The sequence below is a fragment of the Tachypleus tridentatus genome, chromosome 7, assembly GCF_004210375.1.
Source record: "Tachypleus tridentatus isolate NWPU-2018 chromosome 7, ASM421037v1, whole genome shotgun sequence".
Taxonomy (NCBI): Eukaryota; Metazoa; Arthropoda; class Merostomata; order Xiphosura; family Limulidae; genus Tachypleus; species Tachypleus tridentatus.
This window is the reverse complement of record NC_134831.1, coordinates 164,802,776-164,830,541: the sequence shown is the minus strand read 5'-3', so window position 1 is coordinate 164,830,541 and position 27,766 is coordinate 164,802,776. Positions and strand designations below refer to the sequence as shown.

General features: G+C 33.8%; 1 protein-coding gene across 2 annotated transcripts in view; it reads left to right on the top strand.

Annotated features, from left to right (window-relative positions):
* The first annotated feature begins 460 nt into the window (after positions 1 to 460).
* Positions 461 to 27,766, top strand: part of LOC143257108 (zinc finger SWIM domain-containing protein 5-like) — a 72,320-nt gene continuing 45,014 nt past the window's right edge. Inside the window, exon 1 of one of the 2 annotated variants that reach the window (XM_076515340.1) lies at positions 461 to 834. In XM_076515340.1, coding sequence (XP_076371455.1) covers positions 468 to 834 — 367 coding nt within the window. In that variant the 5' untranslated portion in view covers positions 461 to 467. The remainder of the gene's footprint in view (positions 835 to 27,766) is intronic. The other variant, XM_076515339.1, reaches the window with a different exon arrangement.

Here is a 27,766-nt window from a genome sequence, read left to right as displayed (position 1 = left end):
CAACCCAATACACTGAATACAGTAACTGCAAATTTTAAAACACCTGATAACACTTAATACTTAAAGCGTTAGATAGACTTTCTGGCCTAACTTAGTGTAAATTGACTTAGTGTAAAGTAAAGAGTTGAATTGCTCTTATTTCAACGTGTTTTTTTATGCATTCTGTCCTATTTCAATAAATATCTATGTATTATTTTCTTATATACATGAAATCAAGAATTGAACATCATCAGTCATTCATCAACATCAAAAGATGGTTGCCATTTAAGCTGGAAACATGTACATTGATACAGAAAAACACATGTTCACACAACATATGTATTGTATATTCTTCTTTAACTTAAAGTAAAATAATTACTCCTTAAGAACTGTCAACTTTAAAATCATGAGATTGGGCCCCGGTTATGAATATATATTTTTAATGTAATACGCATGCGTTTAACAAATGATATATCAGATGTTTCAAGATGGCGGCGGCGAAGAGGTTGTGTTGTATTCGGGTAGGCGGTAATTCCATGCAAAACAACGATATATTAATGAACAACGATTCAAAAACAGTTACTGTTAGGTGCCCAGATAGTTTACTCGATGTTAGTGCAAAAGTGGTGGCTTTACATATCCCATTCCAGAGAATTGAGGAAAGATATGATCGCATACCCGAGCCTGTTCAGAGACGGATAATTTATTGGTCTTTCCCACGGAACGAGAGGAATATATGTATGTATTCGTCGCTTTCAAGTGAAAGTAGTGGTTGTACGGACCTTCAGAAATTGCCTTTTTATCGTGGATTACGATTATATGAAACTGGGTGTGTTGAAAATGTACTTCAAGTGGGTAAGTTTATAAAGTTATGCATGTATGTTAGGGAACAAAGAGGCACTTACTGGTGCCTAAGTCATAATCGCCGATCTTAGGATTAGGGCGAGGCAGCTGCTTAGCTGGACGTGCTTGCCGCGGGCGCAGGCTCCACGCTACGGCGGTCTCCGCAATATGTTACGCCTGACCCTGGGGGATGGATGGCTAGTCGAGTGGTTGTTGCTGACTCGTTGAAAATGCCATTGCCACCTAGGCTGTCTGTAGTGATTCGGTCTGAAGATTTCGCTTTCAAGTTCAAAAGTTCTTTGTTCCGCTTGAAATTGTCACGTTCGTTAGAATTATTTTACGTCCAAAACAAACTTACATACGGGTACCAACCGCTAGCATACTTAATATTAGCTACGTCAGTAGGTGTAAAATAATAACCTTCTTCAGTCAGAAGAATCTGGCAAACGTGTGAGGGTGGTGTGTATGATGTAGTATATTTTAATTAAATTTAAAAACAAAACAACTTGAACAGTGAATTAGCTGAAGATGTAAAAAACAACAACCTTGGTAAAACGTTCATAGAAAACTGCTGGTTTATCTTGCCTTCCTTTTTTTCTTCCAGTAAAGATTAAATGTTTTATTTGAAATATTAGAATTGTTTAATATGCAAACCACTTTTTTTTACTTGAAACAAGTGCCTGCACTTAAATACAAGTTGATTGTTAACCACACATTTTTGGCACTGGATTGGGAGATGTTTTATTTTTTTCTTGGAGAAATTGCTAGAAGATGCATTACATACAAGTTAACATGCACAAAAACATATGAAAGGAAACTGTTGTTTTTTTTTTTTCTAAATCTACAGTACATAAATCTGGTAATTTTTTCTCTCCTGGATGAAAATGCTTCCAAATTTCTACTGCCTTATCCCTGCCTTAAAAATCAACCCTTGGGCTCAGTGTGTGCATGAACATTGTGATTATGTAACTGAAACATTTAACGAACATTATTTAGCATATTATGAAAGCCTTGTCTGTTGAATAGTGTGTTGTTAATCACATAGCCATCTTTGTATTGAAGAGCTGTGAAAATATTTAGGTTAACAATGAGTTTATGATTTTCTCAATCAATGCATTAAGAAGACAACTAATATATAAAGTAAGTTTCAGTGATTCTGTCAGTGAAAATACAAATGATGATGTGTGAATACCCTAACATCCCTTTATCAGAGTAGGGGCATAGGCACCTAATGCAAAGGACGGAGACCTTAACCCCTGCTATGATTACAAAAGGATGAATTTACATGCCCCTTTTACTTTCATTGAGTTGGTATAGATACTGTTATACAAAAAAAATAGCTATGTTGGGAAGTGTATTTGTTTTCTAATGGCAATATTAACACTATTGTTGGATTGATGAAATGATATGTGCAAATGCATGGTGATATTAAAACTTTTAACATGACAGTATTTTGAACTAATGCTTATAGTTTTCTTTAAGAACAGTGGTAAAAAAAATGTTTCTTTGCTATTCAGAATTTTTAAACCATGGTATGGTCTAAGATAAAGTTTTCCAAGCAAATCCTTCCCCCCTTGCCTTTCAGCAAAGTTAGACAGTCCTGAGAAGGGAGTACAAATTCCTTGTTACTCTGTAAGTTCAGTTGGTAGAGTTAAAACATGTTTTAATAAAAATGTTTTTTTACAGTAGCTTATATTTTGCCAGTGTCTTGGTTTGCCATCAAATTGCCCCGTGTGAACTTGTAGTAAACTGTGGTTTAGGTTTCAGATGATAAATTCCAGTTTTTTTTTCTAACATAAATAACATTCATTAGTTGGTTAGGCAGACAGATTCTGATATTTTGTTACTGAAATCATTGGGTATTATAGTCGATAAATGTCTTTGTATACAGTGAAGCAAGAAGAATGAGACTTAGAACTTGTCATAAAATTTGCAACTTTGATGTTTCTTGTAGCAGAACAATCTATAATAGTTTATGGTATTTGAACTTTGTACAATAAGAAAAAAATACTGATTAAATGATCATTTCAAGATTAGAGATAAACAGTTTCTAAGATATGGAATTTATAAACATTGGTGTTCAAAACATAACCAGTTCTGACTTTCCATAAGTGTGACTTTTACCTTTTGTTAAAATAAATCGGTACTTCATATAAAACATTTATTATTATTACTGTTCAGCTATTTAATAAATACATTTTCTGGTGTTATATTTAATGTATCATCACTTAGATTAATTTCAAATTTACATTTTGGTGTTATGTATATTGAATTTTATTAAATATTCTTCCTTAATTTAGTTTTATTTGTACATGGTGGTTGACAAACTGTGTGGTAATATGTAGTTAGACTGTGGGAAACTGTCTAATCTATTACATTGGGAAACATGTTTTGTATGTAAAAAGTGGTGGCCATGTTATTCTAAATAACTCTTCTTCACTACCCCAGTGATTTTAGATGTACATTCAAATTAATGTACTATCAGCTGTGGAAGGAAACTATTACTATGATGCTGTGTTGACATGTTATAGCATTAGTATATAAACAGTTTAGACTACTTTTAAATAGATGATGTTTAAGAAACCATATTCAGAATTGTGAGATCTGTGCTAAATTTCTGTAGATTTACTGTCTACTTGTGTTTAAATTTAATGTGGTTACAACTGTAACATTAACTGTAGCTTCTGGCTGTTTATGCTACTGGTTCTAATCACATTTTAATTTTAATCTCTTTAATTTGTAGTTACAACTCAAACACTAGTACAGTAAACTGTACAAATAAAGATGTTTGAAGGCAGTGCAGATATGCATTGAATACACATCCTTTATCTAGTAAACAGATCCATTTGTGTAGTAAGAAACTTGTACTGTGTTGTCATTTTCTCCATGAAAGACATTTCTTCCTATAAAGGAATAAAGTAACTTATTTTGTGTACAATTAATCAAGTACTGAGTGAAAAAAATACTTAGAAATCACTTACTTTACCTACCATAACTAAAAAGCAATTTCCAAACATGTTTTATAGAATATGGTTTAGAGAAACATGTTGAAATTTTCTGCCACTTTCTTCATATATTTTGTATTTAACAAGATAAAATGACAACTTGGTACTGTAAGCATACAGGTTCGCAGACTTCTAAGTGACATTGAGGTACTGTGTACATATACTAAGCTGTTAAGTGACATTCAGGTACTGTGTACATGTACCAGACTACCAAGAGACACTGGGGTACTGCATATACACACACACACACACACACACACACACACACACACACACACACCAGGATACTAAGTGACATTAAGGTACTGCATACATGTACAAGGCTACTAAGTGACATTAAGGTACTACATATATGTACCAGGCTACTAAGTGACAGTGAGGTACTGTACCAGGCTTTTAAGAGACATTGAGATACTGTATACATGTACCATGTTCTTAAGTTAAATTGAGGTACTTTATATGTACTCTAGGCTACTAAATGTCAATGAGGTACTGGATACGTGTTCTAGGTTACTAAGTGATACTGACGTACTGTATACATGTACCAGGCTACTGAGTGTTATTGAGGCATTGTATACATGTACAAGGCTACTAAATGACATTAAGGTACTGCATATATGTACCAGGCTATTAAGTGATGTTGAGGTACTGTATGTGTGTTCTAGGCTACTAAGTGACATTGAGGCACTGTATATGTGTTCTATGCTACTAAGTGACATTAAGGCACTGTACACATGTAACAGGCTATTAAGTGACATTGAGTTACTGTATACGTGTTCTAGGCTATTAAGTGATATTGAGTTACTGTATACGTGTTCTAGGCTATTAAGTGATATTGAGTTTCTGTATACGTGTTCTAGGCTATTAAGTGATATTGAGTTACTGTATACATGTTCTAGGCTACTAAGTGACATTGAGGCACTGTATACGTGTTCTAGGCTATTAAGTGATATTGAGTTACTGTATACATGTTCTAGGCTACTAAGTGACATTGAGGCACTGTATACGTATTCTAGGCTACTAAGTGATATTGAGTTACTGTATACATGTACAAGGCTATTAAGTAACATTAAATACACTGTACACATGTATCACACTTCTTAAGTGACATTATATGCCATACTGTACACATGTACCATACTAATTGAGTGACATTATATGCCATACTGTACACATGTACCATACTAATTGAGTGACATTATATGCCATACTGTACACATGTACCATACTAATTGAGTGACGTTCTATGCCATACTGTACACATGTACCATACTAATTGAGTGACGTTCTATGCCATACTGTACACATGTACCATACTACTGGAGTGATGTTCTATGCTCTGCTGTACACATTTACCGTACTACTTGAGTGACATTCTATGCTGTAATGTAAACATTTACGAGACTATTTCAGTGACATTCTTTGCTGTGCTGTACACATGTACCAGACTACTTAAGTGACATTCTGTGCTGCACTTTACACATGTACCAGACTAATTAAGTGACATTCTTTACTGCACTTTACACATGTACCAGACAATTTGTGACATTCTTTTCTGTACTGTACACATGTATCAGACTACTGAAGTTGCTTTCAGAGTTGCACTATAAAAATGCATACAATCCAGATATGTCTACTCTGTTTGAAATGTTTGACATTTTAACAGATTATTTAGGTTTGTTTCCAATATAATTTTCTTTGAAAAAATTGTTGCAGTTTTTTATTATGAAAATATTTTTTTGATAATTTGTTTGAAAATAATAAACAGGTGTCTAAAACACTAATTTTGGTATTTAATGATTCCAACACCACCACTGACAGTATTGGTTAGCTCTTCCATGATGATTTATTTTTAACTTTTAATTATTTACTAAAATGTTTTGGAATTTTATTCTTTTGAAATTATTGGTGATTTAACAGATTTTAATAACATAAAAATTGTTAATTGTGGTACAGTGAGTGACACCCAGCTGTCGTGGAATATGAGTTGACACCAAGTTGTTGTTGAGTGTTTTGAGTGAAAGTAGTTTTTTTTTCATAATATTTTCTAGGTTAGCACATGCAGCTTGTGATGGATACATTTCCAGTGAATTTCCTTTTGAATGTTTTTTTTTTCTTTCAGTTATTGTTTTTATTAGTAACTTAGCGAACTGTTTGTAGTATGTTTATCCTTGAAAACGTAATAATGTTGCTTGTTTTAGTATAACTAAAATTATGTAGTCATGAAAATTTTTATAGTTGCATTTGGAATTTCAATGTTAATGTCAAATTTAATTTTTACATGTAGAAAACATTACATGTATTATTTTTTTTGGTGCCATGTAAATTATTTTACCTCCACATTTTATGATGACAGCATTTAATCAAACTAAATTATAGGTTTTTCAGTTGACTGTAATTATGGTCTTTAATTTTGTTGCTGTTGAATTTAGTGACACATAATTGTTTGTAAGTGTAGATTCAACTTAACTGTTCTGTTGGGATGGAAATAAGATGAAGAAAGATCTTATTTGTGTTGTATTTTTGTTGTTCTTGGTAATGCAAGTGGCTGTCTCAAAAAGGATGATTATATACACTAGTTGCTACCAGTTGGAAGTATCTTATACATTTGATGATGGTGTTTATATACAGAACTTTTTCATTCACTGATTTTGTAGTTTGTAACTTACACTATTACCTGTTTAAGTGTTTGGAAGACAAAGCAATATTTGTCCAGAAATAGTTAAATATTTTATAGTTTTAAATCATACTATATTTTAAATGGACTGTAAGAAATCTATTCAAAAACTGCAGTGTTAAATAAAGAGTAACTCATAGATAAGATGACAGTATTAACTTTTTTATTTAAAACTGTAAACTATTTTGGTGAGAAGTCCATGCACGAGTAGTTTTTTATTTCTTATTAAGGATGATTGATGGCTAGGTTTTTAATTAATGATGAGTGATTTTCTTTTCCTTCTTCCCTATGGGGAATTAAGGTGATGTTGTAATTGAAGATTTACCAAAAGCTTTTTGTCATATTGTTATAGATATTCATTCAAATCCTTTAATTTTGCATATTCACCAGATTGAACTTGTGTATTTTCAGGTTTTGGATATTTGTACTTGAGGTCTACTATTAGGCTAATTGTAGCAGAAAGCATGAATGATAAGTTGGTACTTGTTAACTAATGGTATTTTTGTAGGCTATGATTTTTTTAATTTAGATTTTTTTACTGTTTTTGACTAGAAGGAGCTTTCAACATTATGTAATGAATGTTTGGCAAATAACTGGAAATGTATGAAATAATTTGAAAGATATAAAATCATGAAGGTAGACCAGATTGATTTGTCATCAAGTGAACATTTAGTCAGTTAAGCACTATACATATTTTGTATTTTCAACTAAATAATGAGAAGTACAATATCTATGAGAGAATTAGGAAGTAAGTAGACATTATTTTTCTATTTAGGCTTAATCTTACTTACATGAAACTAGTTGTCTAACACATTTCTATATCATTCAAGTACTGTCTTATGTGACTACAATAAATTGTTTGTTTCCACACAAGGTATTAAATTTTGTAGTTATTCGTAATTTTTTTTTGTGCCTGCCTCTAATTAATGGGAAAGTGCTTCCATTTTAGAAAGAAACAATAGGAATATCAGTTAAAAAAAAACTGTTGTTATTTCAAGATTTATTTCTGAAATAAGAATATAGGTTTGTATGTATCCTCTATAATATAGGTTCTAATTGTTTGTCTACACACAAACTCATAGTGAAAATAAAATTATCTATGAGTGTGTTATGAAATCAGTATAAAACATAGAATTATTATACATCACACAAAGAATACAAAAATAACAATCATCAAAAATTATTATAACAACAAAGGGCATAATTATAAAAGTATAGGATAATAATAATAATAATAGTAATAAACCACTGGGAATAGTATATCAATATCTACTATGCCAGGTGAAGAACCAGTAGATTTAGAGTATAAATTCAATAAGTTGGTGTGAAGTTGTACTAAGATAAAGTGGCCACAGGTTGATGTAGCAGTAGTGCTCCTAGTGACTTTCATTGGTACCAAATGGCCATACATATGTTGTGGTACATCTTCTGTAATTACTCTGTAATATCTGTAGCTACAAGTAATAGACATTTGTAGGCCTAATATTATACTTCGTGTAAATGGGTGCATTAAGATCAACTAATAAATTCTGATAGTGAACAACAGGTTATTTGGGACAACAACATGTGGAGTTTTAAGATGAATCTGAAATACTTTTTTTATGCACTTCTGATTTAAAACTTATAATAGATTAACCAGCAGGAATGAAAAAAAACACTTCAATAAACATGATTTTTATTGTTGGTTTTCTGTATTTTATCAGTTATTGCTATTTAGTACTGCAACTAATTAGTTTAATTATAGGTTAACAAATCCTAGGCAAATTCTCCTTTATAACCACTGTATCTAGACACTGGCTTCTTTTTATCAATAAGGGTTTTGTTATGAAAACAAAGTAAAGTTTAGGTTTAGTTTGTATATCATTATACATTTCATATTGATAGGTGTGTTAAGAAATAGGAATAATAATAATAATGTAGAATATCTTAACATTAGGAATACCACTATGTTGTTTCAGGTATAACTTCAAAACAAAGTAGTTTTTCAAATTCTTTTAAGAACCTGTTTTTAATGAGAATAAAACACTGCCCCTAATGTGCTTCCACTCAAAATAGATTGTAGCCTAAATGGAAGAATAAATTGTTAAAATTATCAGTTGAGTCCTTTTTTTATCATCTTGAATTACTTGATGATTTAGAAAAGTTTATAAACAGTTTGTGTAGTTTTGTTTAATATTGTAATAAAGTAAATATGACATTTAAAGTTTTCATTTGTTAATTTTTGTATTGTTACTATTTAGGTTTCAAAAGTGCTCTTAATAAGTAATGATATAATTATAGTAATAAACCAGTTTACTTTATAACAATGAAACCAGTTTATGATAATAAAACTAATTTACTTTATATTTATAATAATAAAACTAGTTTACTTTATATTTATAATAATAAAACTAGTTTACTCGCTGTTATATGAACAATAATGTTGGCCTTTTTGGAAGGTGTGGTAACGTAATGTTATTCTAGGGCATTTTTTTTTACTCACTTTAACAATTTTCTGACAGAACTGATATAACCTTACTGACAGCAAGGACAAGTAGGTGTATATGTTTCAGGAGTGCAGTCCTTAAATCTAAAAAAAACAAACAAGTATAGGCAACAATTAGATTTAAACACACATTACAATAATAATTAGATTTCAACACATTTTATGATAACAATTAAGTTTAAACATATATTTCAAGAACATTTAGTTTTAAATACACATTACAATTGTATTGATGGGTATACCATTCTAATAACATTTTTAACTGATTTTTGATAATTAAAAAATATTTACCCAATTATAGTAGACTGATAATAGATTATTTAGAAAGTTGTAATGTACACTGTGTCTAAAAGTTATTTAAATAATTACAGAGTATTTTATAAATGATAAAAATCAGGAAATCATTTTTACACACATTTTTGTTGTTATTAAATTATTTATGCGAAATGTCATAGGTGCTAGATACTTTACAAGCACAATGAAACATGCTTGAACCAAATTTCAGAACAAGTGATTTGGATGTAGTCACCATGTTAGAAACATTACTGTAAAAGAGATAAGCTGTATGGTCTCTCCTGTTATGTTTAGTGATTCTACATAAGAATTAGCATGGTGCATAGTACTGTCAAACTTCAACTTGTAATTCATCAGTGAACTGTTATTTAAAGTCTGTCTATTGGAAGTAGAACCCTTCAGAAATTCAACTAAAAAAATGGGTAAATCGTGGTTCTAGGTTCCAATGTTAGTAACTGTATGTCACACCCAACATTGTCCTTTATTATTTTACACAGTCATTAATCTTTAAATACTGTTTGTCATTAAGAACATTATATTCTCTCAGTACTTCTTATTTCAGTAGAATCTTGATGCAACTTTGTAAGTTTAGTAAAATCAGTTAAGGTTTCTTCAGCTTTTTTTAAACATTTATCTTTATGAGATTTAGAAATAACAATACTCTCATTTTTGTTTAAGTTCTCTAAAGCTATAAGTTGTTTAGGACTTAATAGCATTGATATATTTATGATTATATTCATTAACAGTTGTTAGAGCTATACACTTTAAAAATTAAAATATTTAGGACAAATAGGTTGATGTGCTAATCGTTGCAAAAACTTTTCTAACTGTAACAAAATAATAATCAAATTTAAACTTATTATCAATGCTAAATTTCTAATCATGATATAAATGTTTTTCTACAAAATTCCTCAAAACATACTTTGAATAACTGAAAATAAGCCTGTAACTTGTTTCTGTGAATGAACTTTTATCTAACCATCACCTTAAACTGTTCAACTTTATCAGCTGTTTTTTCTCCAATCTTCTATTACATAAAATATTCCCAGCTATTAAAGTGTTTTTAAACACATTATAATCGTAAACACTAAATATAGTATTCTAACATTATACAAACAAAATAACTAAATGTTTTTTTTTATGACAGACAAACTGATATTAACTAAATATTATCAACAACTAATCATAAGTTCCTCCTTCCTGAAAAATGACAAAGACTAAAATCTTAAACTTTTCCATTGAGTAATATCTGTTAATGTGTGTATTCAAATTTAAAAATTTCCCTCAACAAATGACTATATTTTTATAATAATAAAAGCACCTTACTTGCTATTCAAATAACATTTATCTCAGGACTCAGGTTGTGAATAAACAAGTTTTTTTTTTTATTTGAAAGCCCTGTTCATTATTGGCTCTTGCTGAAGTCATTAACCAATTACAATGAATAACAATGTCACATTCTTCAAGAATTTGTTCAAAGACATGTATCTTATTAGGGAAATCTTAGGTTTACATGTTTTTTTTTCACTCTTGTTAACAGTTTTGTTTTAATAAATGTGATGTAGCCTTGCTGATAACTGGGACAAGTAAATGTATGATCTTCAAATAATGACTGTAAAGCAGGTATTTAATTTTTAATGTACAAAGCTCAAGTGTATTTATTATTAAATTATTACAAAATTTTCAATTGTTCACAAACATCTGGAAATCATTCCTCTATTCAATAACTTATAAAGACTATTTGTAAGTGCCCCATGTTTCCATTTCATAAAACCCTTTAGCATTCTCCAGACTTCCCAATTAATAAATAATGACTAGTTGTAAATTACTTTATTGAACAAACAAGATAAGCTATATTTTCGGCCATCAAGGTTACTTTATTGAACAAACAATATAGTCAGGTTTATGTTATTGACCACAAAGGTTCTATTGGACAGACAGTATAGTCAGGTTTATGTTATTGGCCACCAAGTTTGTTTTATTGGACAAACAAGATAGGTTCATGTTATTGGCCACCAAGGTTGCTTTGGATTGTTTTATTTTGTGTTTATTAACAATAACAAGATTTAGAAGTGTTTATATTTTGCTAGTAATAAAGAACATTTCTGTCTGTACAGTTTTCATAAAATATTTAGCATGTTACTCCTAAAACAATTATCAACATTATGATATTATGTTATAGTTATACATGTTTAGTTGTTTTTTTTTATAAGTAGTAGTAAAAATTTTGGGTGAAACCATTAACTTGTATTAAATTGCAGGACTATATTGATAGAGTGTGGTGAAAACGGATATAAAAATTAAGACTGAGGGACATTCTGTCATCGTATTACTGTGATTTTGCATAAAAGTTTACATAGTGAAAGTTCAGTGCAAAGAATGGAGTAGTTCATGGTAGAAGAAAGAAAAAACAAACCTGAGTACACAATCTCCTGTTACACTACTGGATAATTATTAATACATCTCTATAGTTCCATCATATTTGCATTTAAAGAACACAACAACAGTTAGGCGTAAGGATCTAATGTTTCCAAACTGCTTCATGAATAAACAGAATACAAGGTGAAGAGTTTTTGTTTATATGCTCATGGTGTCTCTTCAAGTAATACTCTTTGTACAGTTTTAGAAAAATAGGTGGTTGTTCAGACTGGTAGCTCTTAATAGTTATAGAAACGTTTTGTATTATACATTTTGAAATCAAAGACGTCTTCATTCTGGTATATTAATAAGTCTGGTGAGCTTTGTCAAGTTTATGTGAAAAGACTTGTTGAAAGAAATGTAAACTACTCTTCTCTCCATTGCCCGTAAATTACAGAATATATTATTTATTCAACATGTTTTACCTCTTAAAATTAAAGTGTTTTAACTCGTGATAACGTTTTAATTTTCGATCATTACGTGACTATGTGTTATTAAACTACTAAACGTGAATTTAGTACACGTAAACTGTTATCGTCGTGGTTGATTTACTATCAAATGTAATACACAATGGTGACCCTTTTATGGTTTTCTTTCTTGAATTTGAAATGTATGCGTAATGTAAAAGTTGATGGAGTAATAAAGCAGTCGATTCAGCAGATAGTAATCATGTATCCTGGTCGTTTTCTCACCAAACAGTTGGTTTGACAATCTTTCCTACGACCTTTGAGTAGTGTTTGGTTTGAAACTAGGAGGGACGAAGTTCTACTGCTATTCTATGTATGGTAGAATAGTATATAAATTACCTTCCATAAAAGCTTACCATAGAAAGGAACCATTTCACACAGAATGGCTTGACTCGCGTTGTCAACTTTCACATATGGTATGTTTGTAACGATCCAACCTATCCACGTTTTCGTCTTTATTTCGTTCACATCGAGCGTCTTTACAATCGAAACGCCTCTCTCGATGTTTACGAAACACTGGTAGATGGCTGTATGAGGAGTATATTCCCAAGTGTCGTGATCTTAGGGATGAGGGAACGTGTAGTCCGTATGAATATTTTTGAGACGCCCTTATGCAATAATGCAACTTTGTGGTGCCTAAAACGTTTCGCTAGTAAAAGAGCTTTCACGTTTTCTTTTTGGCGTACATTTCTAATAACATAAAGTTTCGTATATTTCGCACTAGTTATGATAAATATTTTTTTCATCTCGTGTTCTGTGATGTCACACAGCACATTTTGTGCTTTAGTGACTGCCGTTAATATCGAGACAAACTTCTGTATGTGTTTTCTCGAGCATTCCCTTTTAAGTTTGTATTAGCCGGGAATACGGTGCCTATTGTACAACGTAAAAGCGCTATACTGGCTGAGGGAAGGTCACTCACAATCTTGTGCTCACAAGAGATCTTCACGAGAATGGGGGCGGGAGTTTGTGTGTCTCCAAAAGTTTGTTCCAGTGTTGTTTGTGTAAAGGCGAGTCGCGGCCGTAATCTTCGTCACGTGACACTGTATGTGTTCCTAATATATTTAATATTTATAAAATCAAGTACGTTTCGATTATATACTATTTGTGATTCTGTTACTTTAATATTTACTAGTAAGTGGTAATGTGAACCTTCTGTACATCGATGACTTTCTGTTCCAAGTTCTGTAATCTTGTTTAACGAAACATAGAACAAACTAACTAACTTTATGTTCTGGTGTAATTAAATAAATCTTCTATTTCCATATAATAAGCCCTCGTTAATTTATAAACTTTAACAGAAAATATTAAAAGCTATCTATTAAAATATTTTATCAGTTTACTGCCGTTCCTATTTGGTTGAAATTAAATCGTTCCGAAACGTAACAGACGTACAGAAATTCTGCATCTAATAGAATTGTTATATTTCTCAAAATAGATGTTTTGTAGGTGTAACGTCAGAGAGCAAATCACGGATTTGAGGACGGTTACGGCTATTCAAGCTCGCTAATTTAGAAAACAAAGTTAATTTGTGTTTAAACGAGCTCCGACGGCGAATTAAGTGTGTAATGAATACAGCTATTTCAAAGACATTGACGTAATTTGTCTTTCCAGAGAATATTCAGTAAATAAAGCTTATTCGACCGAATCTTACGAGAAAAAAAAAAGTAATAATTTTAAATGTATTATTTCTAGATATTATCCAGGCTTTAACGTGACGTAATATTCACGGTTAACTCTGATCTACCCAGGTAAGCCTAGGTGACTTGAGACCCCGCGGGTAAATTATCGAACACGCAATATATCAGGGAATACCCGTGTAACGGGTCGGAGAAAGCGTCGTCATTACATTATTCAGAGCACAGGGCCCCGCTAGTTCTACTCTTTAAATAACAGAGGATGCGTGGTTGGTTAAGTAGTACATAATATAGTTGCTCCCGATGGTGGAGTGTAGATGTCTTTACTCGTTTTACCGGTAAGCGCATAGAGCAATATAAATTTTGTATAGAGTAACGTGTACAACATGTTTTTTTTTTATGCGTATAACGAAATGATTCCTCAAGAGACAGGATAGCGAACTGGCTCTAATCGAATAGCATTATGCTGAAGAAAATCGATAAAGAATTTGTGTTAACAACACGGGTTAATCAGAATTTCCAAATTCGTTGTACTTCATTAGCGTAGTTTAAAAACGTAATGTCGAATACTTGAAAGTGCGGTTACAAAATTTGTCAGTTACAAAAATTTAATAAAATTTAGTGTCATGCAATAGTCTTTGTGCTGTCTTACAAAATTCTTATCTTTCAAAGTAATTTAATTTCATATATACTAACACAGAGCAACTTTTAACCCGTTTTAAAGTGTTACATAGTTTCATCTGATATTAATATGAACATCCTCACAATTAGACATGTAATGATCGCCAGTGATAAATGCGTACCACAAATAACTGTTGCTTTCAGAGTACAGGTAAATTACATTAACCATGAAGTATTGACACTTTATATATCCGTAGAAAATTACAGGTACACGATCTGATTATTTTATTAATTGTAAGGATTTATTTCAAGCTAGTGTATTTTAGTGCGCAGTCGTTGCTGCGCAGATGAAACCCTCGAATTTGTTATGGTATGATAAAATTTTAAGAATACATGCTCTTTGTGTAGTGAATAAACGACAGGTTCGACTGTATGTTTTTCCTAACGCTTGTATTGCTTATCAATCATTTTGTAAATATTTGTTTTGTTATGTTGCGGAACTCTTTAAGTGCGATTTCATCATTGTCTGTATAAACTGTGGGCGTGTGCAACTGTGCCGGCGAATTTTCTCAACAATGCGAAATGATTTAGCTCTGAAACGATATCTAAATACCAGTGAAATTTATTTCCTATTATACGGCTTACGGGGCAAAGTGTTGTTGTAAACAGTATTTTCATTGTTTTAACATTGATGTTAGGTAGAGGGCGCATAACATTAAAGTAGCATATGTCTTAGTTGGCGTCAATAGAATCGAGTAACGTAGACGGATATCAGTAATGAAATATCAAGTATAAATACGAGTTAATTAGTCTGTTAGTAAGTTACCATTGAAGTATTTGAATCAGTATTATCGCGTATATTCAACTTCTTTGATTGGATTTGCCGATAATTTTTTTTAGTTAGTTTTGTTGCACCTTTAGTTAGGTATTTCACTTGTAGACTTAGGCCTACAAGTACAACAATAACTAGGGATACTTCAATAGTAGCGAACGTTAAGGAAGAAACAAATGACTTTATTGTTGTTACGCGGCCTTATTTTCACAAAGTAATTGAAAAGAACTAGCCCAGTGAAAGAACATATTTATCACAGTATGTTTGTTGACTAAATATTTTAATTACAATAAAAATCGATTCTTCATTTTATTACTACGATATACTTCACCGTCGTGTCTGAAGGGTTGTTCATAAATGAGGAATGCAGAAAGTTTGTCATCATCTTAAAGCACGTTAGTCGTGCTAATAATGAATAATTATTTATGAACTAACATTATTTTATATACGTCTCATTGAAATTTAATAAGGAATATTGTCGCATGTTATCCTGTTATATTCTCTCAGTCCCTGCGTGTATTTCGTTTCACCGTTATACAATAACAGAGGCAATAAGTTGTTTGAAGGTCTTACGATTGATTAAGTGCTATTCGAATTTTAGCACAATATTCCGTATCACGTCACTTATAGGATAAAAGTATTGATACTTGAAGAAACGATGTGTATGTAGGGCTTTTACTGTTGTAGGAAACACTGGCTATAATTAGTGAGATTTGTTAGAATGTACAAGATATATGTATGCCTTTTGTGTGTTTTTTAAAAGTTATTATTCTGTGCTAACAAAGTCATGAACTTGGAAGCAGTATAAATGTACACAGTTAAAAAAAAAAAGAAATTTAACAACCCAACACAGATCACAGTAGAAATTCTAGGGTTAAAGTAAGGGAAATTCATTTAAAAGATGGGTCCTTGGTATCTTTTAAGGTCAATGATGAAAATCATTACCTTGATAAACTGTTACACTTACATAGCTCAGAGTAATCCTTTAGGTAACATGTTTATATAGTTCTCCAGTTTGTGTCCTTTAGGTAGTCATTATTGTTGTAGTGGCATAGTTTAGAGTGATTATTTAGGTAGCCTATGTTTGTATGGCCCTCCTTTTATAAGTTATTAGCAAAACTGTCTCTTTGTACTGTAAAATAAACGAATATATTAATATGAAACAACTGAAGAAATGTAATTTCATTTTAACATGAAATGTATAGGAAAGTATTTCCACTATACAAATTTATCCGAATCCTGAGTTTTCTCCCAGGGTGTAACATTGACGGACCTTCAGTTAATATTCTATATATTAATCTCCGACCCAATGTCTAAGTGTAGAATTGTAACACATCACCTCCTCCGGGCTACCACGAAACGGAAGAAAGCAGTGTCTTATTCCAGACTTTCGAAAGTGACACACCAAAGAAAAAACTTTTTCATGCTAACACTTATTTTTCTGGCATCTACAGTCACATTCCGGATGAACACTTCACACAATTTCTTTACAGGCAGCCAAGTCGTATCGATAAACTCATGTGGAGGGCCGGCATGGCCAAGTAGTTAAGGTACTTGACTTGTAATCTGAGGGTCGCGGGTTCGAATCCCTGTCACACCAAACATGTTCGCTCTTTCAGCCGTGGGGGCGTTATAATATGACGGTCATATAAAAACGGCTCGTTTGGGTTGAGAAAATATTTTACGTAGAGGAGCGAACAACGTTTCGACCTTCTTCAGTTATCGTCAGGTTCACAAAGAAAGAAAGAGGTAACTGACCGGAAGCTGACCACATGTTTGAAAGGGGTTGTGTAACTGAGTGTCGGAATGTAGGGGGCGGTGTTAGATGTTTGAATATATAATTTTATGTTATTTATTTTATTATTTTTAATATAGGTATAAAGGTGTTTCTTTGTATTGGTTTATTTTGGGTTTAAGTTGTTGTATAAGTAAGGCTTCTTTAATTTTGCGTTTGTTTATGTTTGTTTCTTTATTTAGTATTTGAGTGTTTTCTATGGTTATGTTGTGTTTATTTGACTTGCAGTGTTCGAAAACGCGTGAAGGTGACTTTTTATGTTCTTTGAATCTGGTTTCCATTTTTCTACTTGTTTCTCCAATATAGAAGTCGTGGCAGTTATCACATTGTATTTTATAAATAATATTGGTGTGGTGTTTGTCAGTGTAGTTTTTACATAGCATAAACCTCAGTTTTGTGCCTGGTTTTTGAATAAATTTGGTATTAACTGGAATGTCATATTTTGTTACTAGTTTTTGCCAAATGTTGGTTATTTTTCTGCTGATGTCGGGAATATATGGTATGCAGCAGTGTATGGTTTCGTGATTTTTTGATTCGTGAGATGTATTTACTTTTGTTGGTTGATTTTGCTTTCTGTCCAGGTGTGTGCGTATAATGTTTTCTACGGTTTGTGGAGGAAACTTCTTGATGTTGATGAAGTATTGTTTTATTTTGTCTAATTCATCGTTAATTTTATCAGGTGAGCATAGTGTTATGGCTGTGTTTATTTAGTTTCTTAGTATGTTGAGTTTTTGTTTTGTTTCATGTGCTGAGTCCCAAGGAATGTATAGTCCAGTATGGGTGATTTTTCAGTGGATATCTGTTTTAAATTGTGTGTCGGTTCTTGTAATTTTGAGGTTAAGAAATGATATTTGATTGCTTTCTTCCTGTTCACATGTGAAGTTAATGTTGGGATGTATAGGGTTAATGTGATTGAAAAAATTAAGTGTGTGTTCTGTAGATCTGAATCCCGCAACCGTGTCATCTGCATATCTGTACCAGTATAGTGGTAGATGTAATGCTGTGTTAATTGCTTGTGTCATAAAAATATTGGCTAGAACTGGTGATACTGGGTTGCCCATGCTTTTCTCGACATCACTGATTAATATGACGGTCAATCCCACTATTCCTTGGTAAAAGAGTAGCTCAAGAGTTGATGGTGTGTGATGATGACTAGCTACCTTCCCTCTTGTCTTAAACTGCTAAATTAGGGACGGCTTGCGCAGGTATCTCTGGTGTAGCTTTACGCGAAATTCAAAAAACAAACGAACAAACTCTTATGGATCTTGTGAAAATAAACAAGACAGTATTACAAGTTATCAATAAAAGATTGTGTGCTTATGACAGCGTAGCTGAACATTTACAGCCATCCAACGCCAAGATGGCGTTTTTCTTACTGCCTGTCGTATGATGGCGAAATGACGAGGGGGTCGATACCGCTGACTTCCCCTTGTAACACCTTAATGATGTTATTCAATTGGTTATTTAAGGGAAAGAATAATAATTATCGCTTTTACAGGGATTTCATTATGCTTAAGATGATGTTGCTAGGATGTGTCTAAATCTGTTGCTGTTATTTATATGATAAATCCCTCAACATCGGTTGTTATATCACGTGGATCAAACCTCAAGGTCTTGTTGAACCACGTGATGTATGTTACGTGCATACATAATACATTCAAAAGTTTTATGTAGTATTTGAAAGATTTATTAAAGTTATCTATAAAAATATCGTAACGTGACAACTAATTTATGTTCCTCTGAATCTTTGTAAGTGCAGCAAAACAAAACTTGGAATAAACTGCTGGTGAATTTCTGAACTAACCCTATAGCTCATTAGATACTTTAGAGGGTTCAGTAAAGTTTCTCATACCCGTATTCATGTAAGGTCAATTAAGCCTGTTTATTAACTGTTCTTCTATTAACAGGTCATTCCTTAAGTAATGTCCGATTTTAGGTTCAGAAAAAGAGAAAGGATTTCAAACGCTTTTAATGTTATTTAATCAATAATGTATGTTCCAATATTATTAATTACTTTCTGCCAATGATTCACGAGCTTCTGAGTGTCACTTCTATAAATTTTTGGAGTTTGGAGGAGAAGAATATAGAGAGAGTAGTTTTAACATCTTCTTGTGTTCAAAGCTCTTTTCCATCAAGATTGTTCTACAAACTCGGAGCAGATGATAATCAGATGAGGCAAGGTCTGGAGAATAAGGAGGATGTGGAAGTTTTTCCAGTCTAGCTCTTTAATCTTTGCAGATGTGATCTTTGCTGTGTGGGGCCGTGTATTATCTTGATGTAACACAACACCTTTACGATTGATCAAAGCAGGCCTCTTTTCTTTCAGTGCAACATTCAAGCGCTCTAACTGTTGACAACACAAGACTTATGTAATGGTTACATTGATTGGCAGCGACTCAAAGTGGATCACGCCAACAATATCCCACTAAACGCTTAACAAGACTTTTCTAGGGTGGAGGTCCATTTTGGGCTATGCTTTAACCAGTTTACCTGTATTGAGCCATTGTCTGCAGCGCTTAACATTTTTATAAGATTTCTATTTTTCATCTCCAACCTGTCCAAAAAAGGTGAGTTATGTTCACGAGAGTGCAGAGAAATGCAAATGTCCACTCTTGCTCTAAAGTTGGTATGTGTCTGATCATGGGGACCCATTTTCCAAGTTTTGACACCTTTCCAAGCTGTTGCAGATGACGGTGAACTGTTGAAAGGGTTGAATTAAGCTTCTGTGGTAGTTCTTCAACTGTTACAGCACAATTTTCATCTAGTGGAGTCAGCAGCAAGTCGTCATCAAACTTGACAGTACGACCTGAACGTAGCGCATCACTTAAACTGTAGTCACCTGATCTGAACTTTTGAAACCGCCTTCGACGTTTTCTTTCATTGAGAGACTCCGCACCATAAAGACCTTAAATGTTTTGTGTAGTTTCTGCTGCACTGTTTCCTGTTTTTAAACTCATAAAGCATTATATGTCTAATGTGCTCCTCGGACACATCCATCTTCATAAGGGTTTATTTCAGTGGTTCCCAACCAGGGGTGCGAGATAGCGTTCCAGGGGGTGCGAGATAACGTTTGTTTTGGCCACCTTCACATTTATTCTTAAATAAATAATTACTGTGTGAGGTGCGAGAACATATTAAAATTTTTTAGTGGTGCGGGGCATAAAAAAGGTTGGGAACCTCTGGTTTATTTGATTAGTGATATGAAAAAGTGGAGTTGGGTTAGTTTCTTTTATTTGTCTGAACATTTTTATACACATTAGTCATATAAGCCTTCTACAAAGACAGTAATGGTGATGCACTTTCTCTATTACATTTTCGCACATTACTTATAGGATGACCTGATATATATACATGTGTGTAACTAACTGCTGAGATCTTGATAGAAAGGTTAGCGCAGTAGCCACTTGACTATCCTTCCGCACATCTCATATATACGTTAAGGGTAGGTTCCATTATTTAAATGGCTATCAAGTAGTAATAACTTAATCAACTAATCCGAATTAATCTTCCAAAATAGTTATTTTTACACCTAACTTAAAAATCTCGGATCACCAATAAAAATTGACTCCCTCCATCTCGAAGATCATCTCTTGTATTTCCTGGTGAGCCACATTGTAAGGTGGTGAAGGGATCCTGGTTATTCTTATTGTAAGATGGTGAAGAGATCTCAGTCATCCATGTGGGAAGGTAGTGAATCGATCCTGGTTATCCATGTTGTAAGATGGTGAAGGGACCCTGATCATACATGGTGTAAGGTAGTGAAGAGATTCTAGTTGTCCGTGTGGGAAGGTGATGAAGAGATCCCAGTCATCCATGTGGGAAGGTAGTGAATAGATCTTAATCATCCATGTTGTAAGATGATGAAGAGACTCTGGTCCTACATGGTTAAGGTAGTGAAGAGTTCCTAATCATACTTGTTGTAAGGTAGTGAAGGGATCCCAATCATCCATGTGGGAAGGTGTGAATAGATCTCAATCATTCATGTTGTAAGATGGTGAAGAAACCCTGGTCATACATGGTTAAGGTATTGAAGAGATCCCAGTTGTCCCTGTTGCAAGATAGTGAAGAGTGGGTGTATATTAAGAGTGGTGGTGAGATTCCGTCATTCGGTCTGACAGTAGTAGTCCAAGAGTTTGAGGGTTGGTAGTGTTCACTAGTTGCCATTATTCTAGTATATTGCTTACGAATTAGGGATTGCTGACGCAGATAGCCAGTGTTTAGCCTTGCGAGGAATGCAATAAAGAAACGATCCATTCTTAAGTTTTGTAGTGTAAAGTCATATTACAAATGTGGTCCAGTTAACACTTTTTGTCGTACTCGTTAATTAAAGTATAATAAGTTGACGGTTTGTCATACGTAACTTTGTATTGTTTCAGTAGGTATCATGGGTTGAGACAAACTTAGTAGCTTATGGTATGGCAATGGAGCTATGTAATGGTAGTATATGTTGAAGCACGAAATATACTCTTCAAAAAAAGAAAGGCAAAATTTGAGACAAATTGTTAACAAGTTTATTCCGGGTAGTTCTGTATGACATGTGTGAAACTTTGCACATTCACTGTTGAACATCCAAAGTCTGCAAAAGCGAAGTCCACGCTCACTAGTTGAAGTTTAACGCCACTCAATGTCAATAACGAGTATGCCCCCGTGAGCATCAATAACTGCTTGGCATCTCCTGCCCATGGAAGCGATGAGATGACGAATCACATCCTGTGGAATGGCTGTCCACTCAGCCTGCAAAGCTGCTGCAAGCTGAGGCAGAGTCTGCAGTTGAGGTTGTCGCCGCCGCAGACGTCGGTCCAACTCGTCCCAAAATTGTTCGATGGGGTTTAAATCTGGTGATCTGGAGGGCCAGGGAAGAACGTTGATGTTGTGGTGTTTCAAGAAGACAGTGGTGAGTCGGGCTGTGTGAGGACGGGCGTTGTCATGTTGAAAAACGTCGTTGACGTTCACCATGATGGGTTGCACTTGGGGCCTAAGAATTTCGTCGACGGTTGCGTACGGTCTGATCGGAAATCCTACGCAGCCCTGGTTGAGGCAGTAGACGTCGCAGTGGTGGTCCTATCCCGAAGGTGACGTAACCGGATGTAGCGATCTTGTGCGGGCGTGGTCACATGAGGTCTGCCAGATCGTAGACGGTCACGAGTTGATCCATGTTGTTGGTGACGATTCCATAGCCTTGTGATGGTGCTTTGGTGGACATTCACAGCTCTGACAACATCTGATCGAGATTCGCCTGCTTCCAAGTGACCAATGGCGTTGTTGCGTTGTGCTTCAGTCAGTCTTGGCGTAACTGTATTGCGTGTCGGTGGCTTAACACTGAGCTATAGAAACCGAGAACCCGTCACTTTTATAGGGATTTTGCACATGTTGCACTTGCAGAACATGCAGATCTCTCAAACAAATTGGACACGAATGCGTTTTGGCGAAAAATCCGTTGTTTTCCTCCGTTTTCAAAGTGCACAACTTTTATTGTCATTTTGGTCTGACAATCAGTGCCTTAACACGTGTAACATCACATACTCTGAGCTTGTAACGTTATTACATATATTTCTCTTTAAAATAAAAAAATATCCCTTTTGCGTTTCTTTTTTTGAAGAGTATATATACTTAGAAACCCATATCAAGATGTACTTCTATCACACACCCTATACCAATGAAAGTTATACAAGTGAACTTATGTTGTGTCTTTAGCTGTGGAAAAACAAGGATGACGTCAGACTGTTCGCCATGTATAATGACATATGTATATTACGTATTAGATGAACTTTCGTAGGGTTTTCGGAAGTGTTCTGTTTCAAGAGTAAATATAACCAAACAGAAGACTAACAAATATTTCATTTCCCTGCCTTTTAAGTTCATGTATTATGCCATTTTGGAACCTACAAAGTGGATAATTATTCTTCTGATTCTTGGTATACGCACGTTTTACGACAGTACAAATTTTAGTGTTCAACATCATTAATGTGACGTCATTTTAGTGTCTACTGACTGACTGGCAGTGAACTAGTTAAAGACGATGGTATTCGTTATAGGTTTGTAGTAAGAACTTTGGAATTTGTTATTCAGTACATGCGTTATTGTCGTAATGTCGTCTCTCTTGCGGTTACAAGTTGAAATGGTAGCTCTTGTAGTTATTTGTTTATGACATAATATGATAAGATTTTGCCTAGTAGTTAACTTGTGGCGCTACGGATCGTCAGGCTCATGGTTCTAGACGCAAGGCAAGGACTGTAAGAGAGAACAGTCATTTTCCATTATTTGGTTCAAAGAGCGGGACAAGGCCCCTGAAGCATCAGATAATGGTGACTGGATGATCTCTTTCTGCTCAGTTGTTCAAAACTTAAACCCTAAAGGTCCCTGGCCTGATCATTTAGTTCACCTGCACACAATGTGTCGTTCAATTAAAAAAAAAAAATTCTTATTGATTTCTGTGAATTCGTCGAGGTCTTGAATGTGTAGACTTAAACCTATATAGTGACGTAATATCAGTGTGTAAACTTTAATATGACTCTTCTCCTTGTACTAATGTGACATTTCATGTGACTTTTATCTTTTGGACCAGTGGTGATTATGTAACATTTAATATGACTTTTATCTTTTGGACCGATGTTGTGTATGTAACATTTAAGGTGATTGTTAACTTTTGGACCAGTGATTAGAATGGAACATTTAATGTGGCTTGTCTCTTCAGACCAGTGGTATGTGACATTTAACGTAGTTGTGATCTTTGGCCAACCTTAGTATCTCATTGTCAAGCTTGAGTGCTTGTAGCATGAGAATTCGAATTTAAATTCATGCAGTGGGCACAGAACAGGTCGCCTATTGTGTTATTTTACTGTAGAAAAACAAGACTGAGATTTCATACACACCTTACCATTCATAGCTCGTACTGAGATTTGATACACACTTTACCATTCACAGCTTGTACTGAGATTTGATACACACTTTACCATTCACAGCTTGTACTGAGATTTGATACACACTTTACCATTCACAGCTCGTACTGAGATTTGATACACACTTTACCATTCACAGCTTGTACTGAGATTTGATACACACTTTACCATTCACAGCTCCTACTGAGATTTGATACACACTTTACCATTCACAGCTCCTACTGAGATTTGATACACACTTTACCATTCACAGCTCCTACTGAGATTTGATACACACTTTACCATTCACAGCTCGTACTGAGATTTGATACACACTTTACCATTCACAGCTCCTACTGAGATTTGATACACACTTTACCATTCACAGCTCCTACTGAGATTTGATACACACTTTATCATTCACAGCTTCTACTTAGTTACGTTACTCTTTCTGGCTCGATGAGTATACGCACACGGAGTAAAAGGCATGCTTAATTAAGTGTTTGTTTTTGTGCTTTGAATGGATAAAAAATACGTTGAAAAATTTGTGTGTGTGTGTGTAAAGTTTTTATGGTAAAAGACAATCCTATTTGGCTCGATATGTTAAGTAAGCCTCATTATTGGTTAATGTTTCGGTTATGATCTCTCTAGTTTTAATCAGAAGCCATTGACATTGCTTAACAAGGTTGTCTAAATAATATGTAAGAACACAAAGAATTTTATTCGAGCACTGGACATTGGTTCGTTTTTCAGGCTGAGTTCGTTTCATTGGGGTTAATATTCGTTTCGCTGCCCAGACATCAGCCTGTCTTCTGAGTACGTGAGTGGCTGATATTAACTTGTTTTACAGGGAATTCATCCTGTTCCTTCATCTGCGTACGGTTATTATTTGTACTCATCTTTTGTTTGCTCGTTTAACATCGTAACTAAGCTTTAGGTGACCTGGAGAGCTTGTTATATATCCCTACACCACCCTCACTTAATAACAACAACAACAACAAAAGATGGCGAGATAATAAAGTTTATAAAACTCACTTAACAAACTGTTACTACGTATGATGTATAATATTGTCGGTGTTGTACTACTTCGGTTTGTTATCGGAAGCTGAAAGTGCCAAAGAGCTAACGTTTTAGAATTCCGAATATATTTCATTCCTTCTCCGTGTTCGAAACGTGTGTTCTTTTTCATCACCGAATCTTCTATAGACTACTACGAAGAACCATGTGTATTATTATACGTGGATTGATAGATACATTGTCTATCAGTCACAAAGGTTACTTCAATTTACAAGGGCTCGTATCCACTGGTTACTTAGCAACTGTAAGCCCCCTCCCTACTCCTGTGCATCATTTGAGAGAACATCTTGTAATTTCATTAATGTTAAATCGTGAGTCATCGTATTGAACGGTGAATCGCGAGGTTTACATCCGGTAAATCCAAACATCTGTATTGTTGTGAATAGTGCAGAATAATTAGAAGGGCTGTCGTAGTTCGTGGAAAACCATCTGATTTTATTTATATTCATGTTTTTAAGTGTAGCTTATTAAACGATAACCAAGCTAGATATGTTAGGCCTAAAAATTATCATCGAAATCACTTTAATTGCAGTTGCTTTTTCCACCTTTATTCATGGATGATTTCAATTTGAAGGTGCTTTGTTTTCTACAGCAGAACTGGTTAATATGGCTGGTAGATGAAATATAAAACATTCTTTGAAGTGCCATTTGAAAACTACGAATTAAATGCCTCACGTTGGGGAAGCATTAGAACTAATAGGCATAACATTTGTAATAAACATCGTATAAACTGCAGATTTATTAACATATTTTAACCGAAATATAAACAACAGCTGCTAGAGGTCAGATAGAAAGTAAGGCTCGGTTAATGTTCAGCTGAACAGTTCTGTATGGTGAACGATAGTTTTATATTCTATATGGACGATAGCAGGTATATTCACTGAGAAAATAAAATTACAGAATAAACTAAAGTAAAAGTCGTTAGTTTAGCATGTTAACTTTGCCTTTTGATCCCAAAGGATCGTTGTTGACATTGACAAGCAGTTTTATGTGTGTGTTAAATGGTCAATTATGTAAGTACGTTCTTTTTAACAACTGAATCGTGTATATCATTTTCCGTTAATCAGACTACTTAAACGGATGTAGTTCTGAGAGATATTTTCTTTCTCCAATACATTACTTGTAGCAATAATTCTCTGAAAAGTAGGCTTACTGGGAACGTTACTTAGTAGCTTAGATTGGACGTAATTGCAAAATTAAACTTGTATCAGCATCATGCATTGTAGCTGAGAAATATTGTTCGAGTAACCAACAATGGCGCGTTTTTCTAGAAATAATATCGGAACAGTCGAGTCTTGCCTTTCGGAATTCGTGACTTGAAATCTCTGCTAGAACCTGAAATTGTTTGCACCTTTAGTCTGTTATATAATGTAACCACTACTACCTTCTCGAATGTTAGAACACACACTTCTTGAACGTATGTGAAACAAATACAAAATGAAGTCGTTAAGAAAACTGAAATTGTAGAGTAGATAAGTTGTTCATGTTACCAAGTTATAATTCGGTACATCCTGCATATTTTACAGTAGTGTATTGTCTGTCAATCAATCATTAATTAATTTTCTAAGCTGGCGTCACAGAAGGGATACTTAACGTTGCAATTTGTACAGTCGTGACAGCGATAAAACTTGCACACGCCATTAAAAACGAGAAAAAAAAAAGTACTTTGTTAGCTACAACACAAATGATATACAAACATGAAAATGAAGAAGTGAAAATATTTGTTAGTGTTAATTTTGGTTTTATTTACGCTTTAAACAGAACACTTTGGGGGACCTTGCGGAAGTGCATCTAGTATTCACAATTACAATTATTTGTTGTGAAGTAGATTTCTCACTTTGTTCCCTTTTGTCATTGAAATATGTAAGAATAAATAATTTGGTTTATTTTCTATAGTAATTAGAATCTATGGTTCGTAGAGTTTTTTTGTTTGTTTTTTGTGGAGAGCCCCCCTGAGATTCATTTCAGAAATTAAGTCATTTTTGTGTTTTTTTTCATTTAATTTTGATATTTTGACCTTACCCAAGTCTTTTTGTGGGAGTTTATTTTGTACCACTGCCAGGCCCGTATTTGTACCTTTGTTTAACATTGCATTCACCTGTATTATAAAGTATTACTGTTAAATATATATTTTCAATGAAGGATTTTCAATTGTCACACACACACACAAATAACTCAATACATATAAGAACCAAGTGTCGGTCAATCACGCTCGATGTCTCCTAGTTACACAAGTCCAGTTCTGCTTTTTCACCTATAATATTTCGTAATCTTTTGTCTATTTCCATTTTTGGTTGAATTGTATTGCTAACATAGGCGTAAATAACTCCTAAATTTCGCACTTTTTCTGCTACATAAAAGCCTGTCAAAGAGGGAGTTTCCAAAAAAAGATCAGTCATTGCGTTATGTCTGTGACACCATATCACCCACGACATTGTGACGTCCAGATAAGTAGAATCTCAGTAGGAAAACCGGTAAGACTCCTGTGAGAAATAAGTAAAAAAAAAAAAAAGACAACAACAAAAAACACGCAAATTTAAGCTTGGCAGTTACAAACAAAACTGAGAATAGCAGTTATCTTGTAGGGAACTGGACGACATTCCCTAAGAAGAAGAACAGGCGTATATGCAATCACATAGTCATCTTATGTGTTATTTTATTCAAAGTATCAATACATAGTATATTTGCTGAGTTATATGTAATGGATAGAAGAGCAATATGTAGCATATGGAAAGGAAATTTTATATTTCCTTTACTT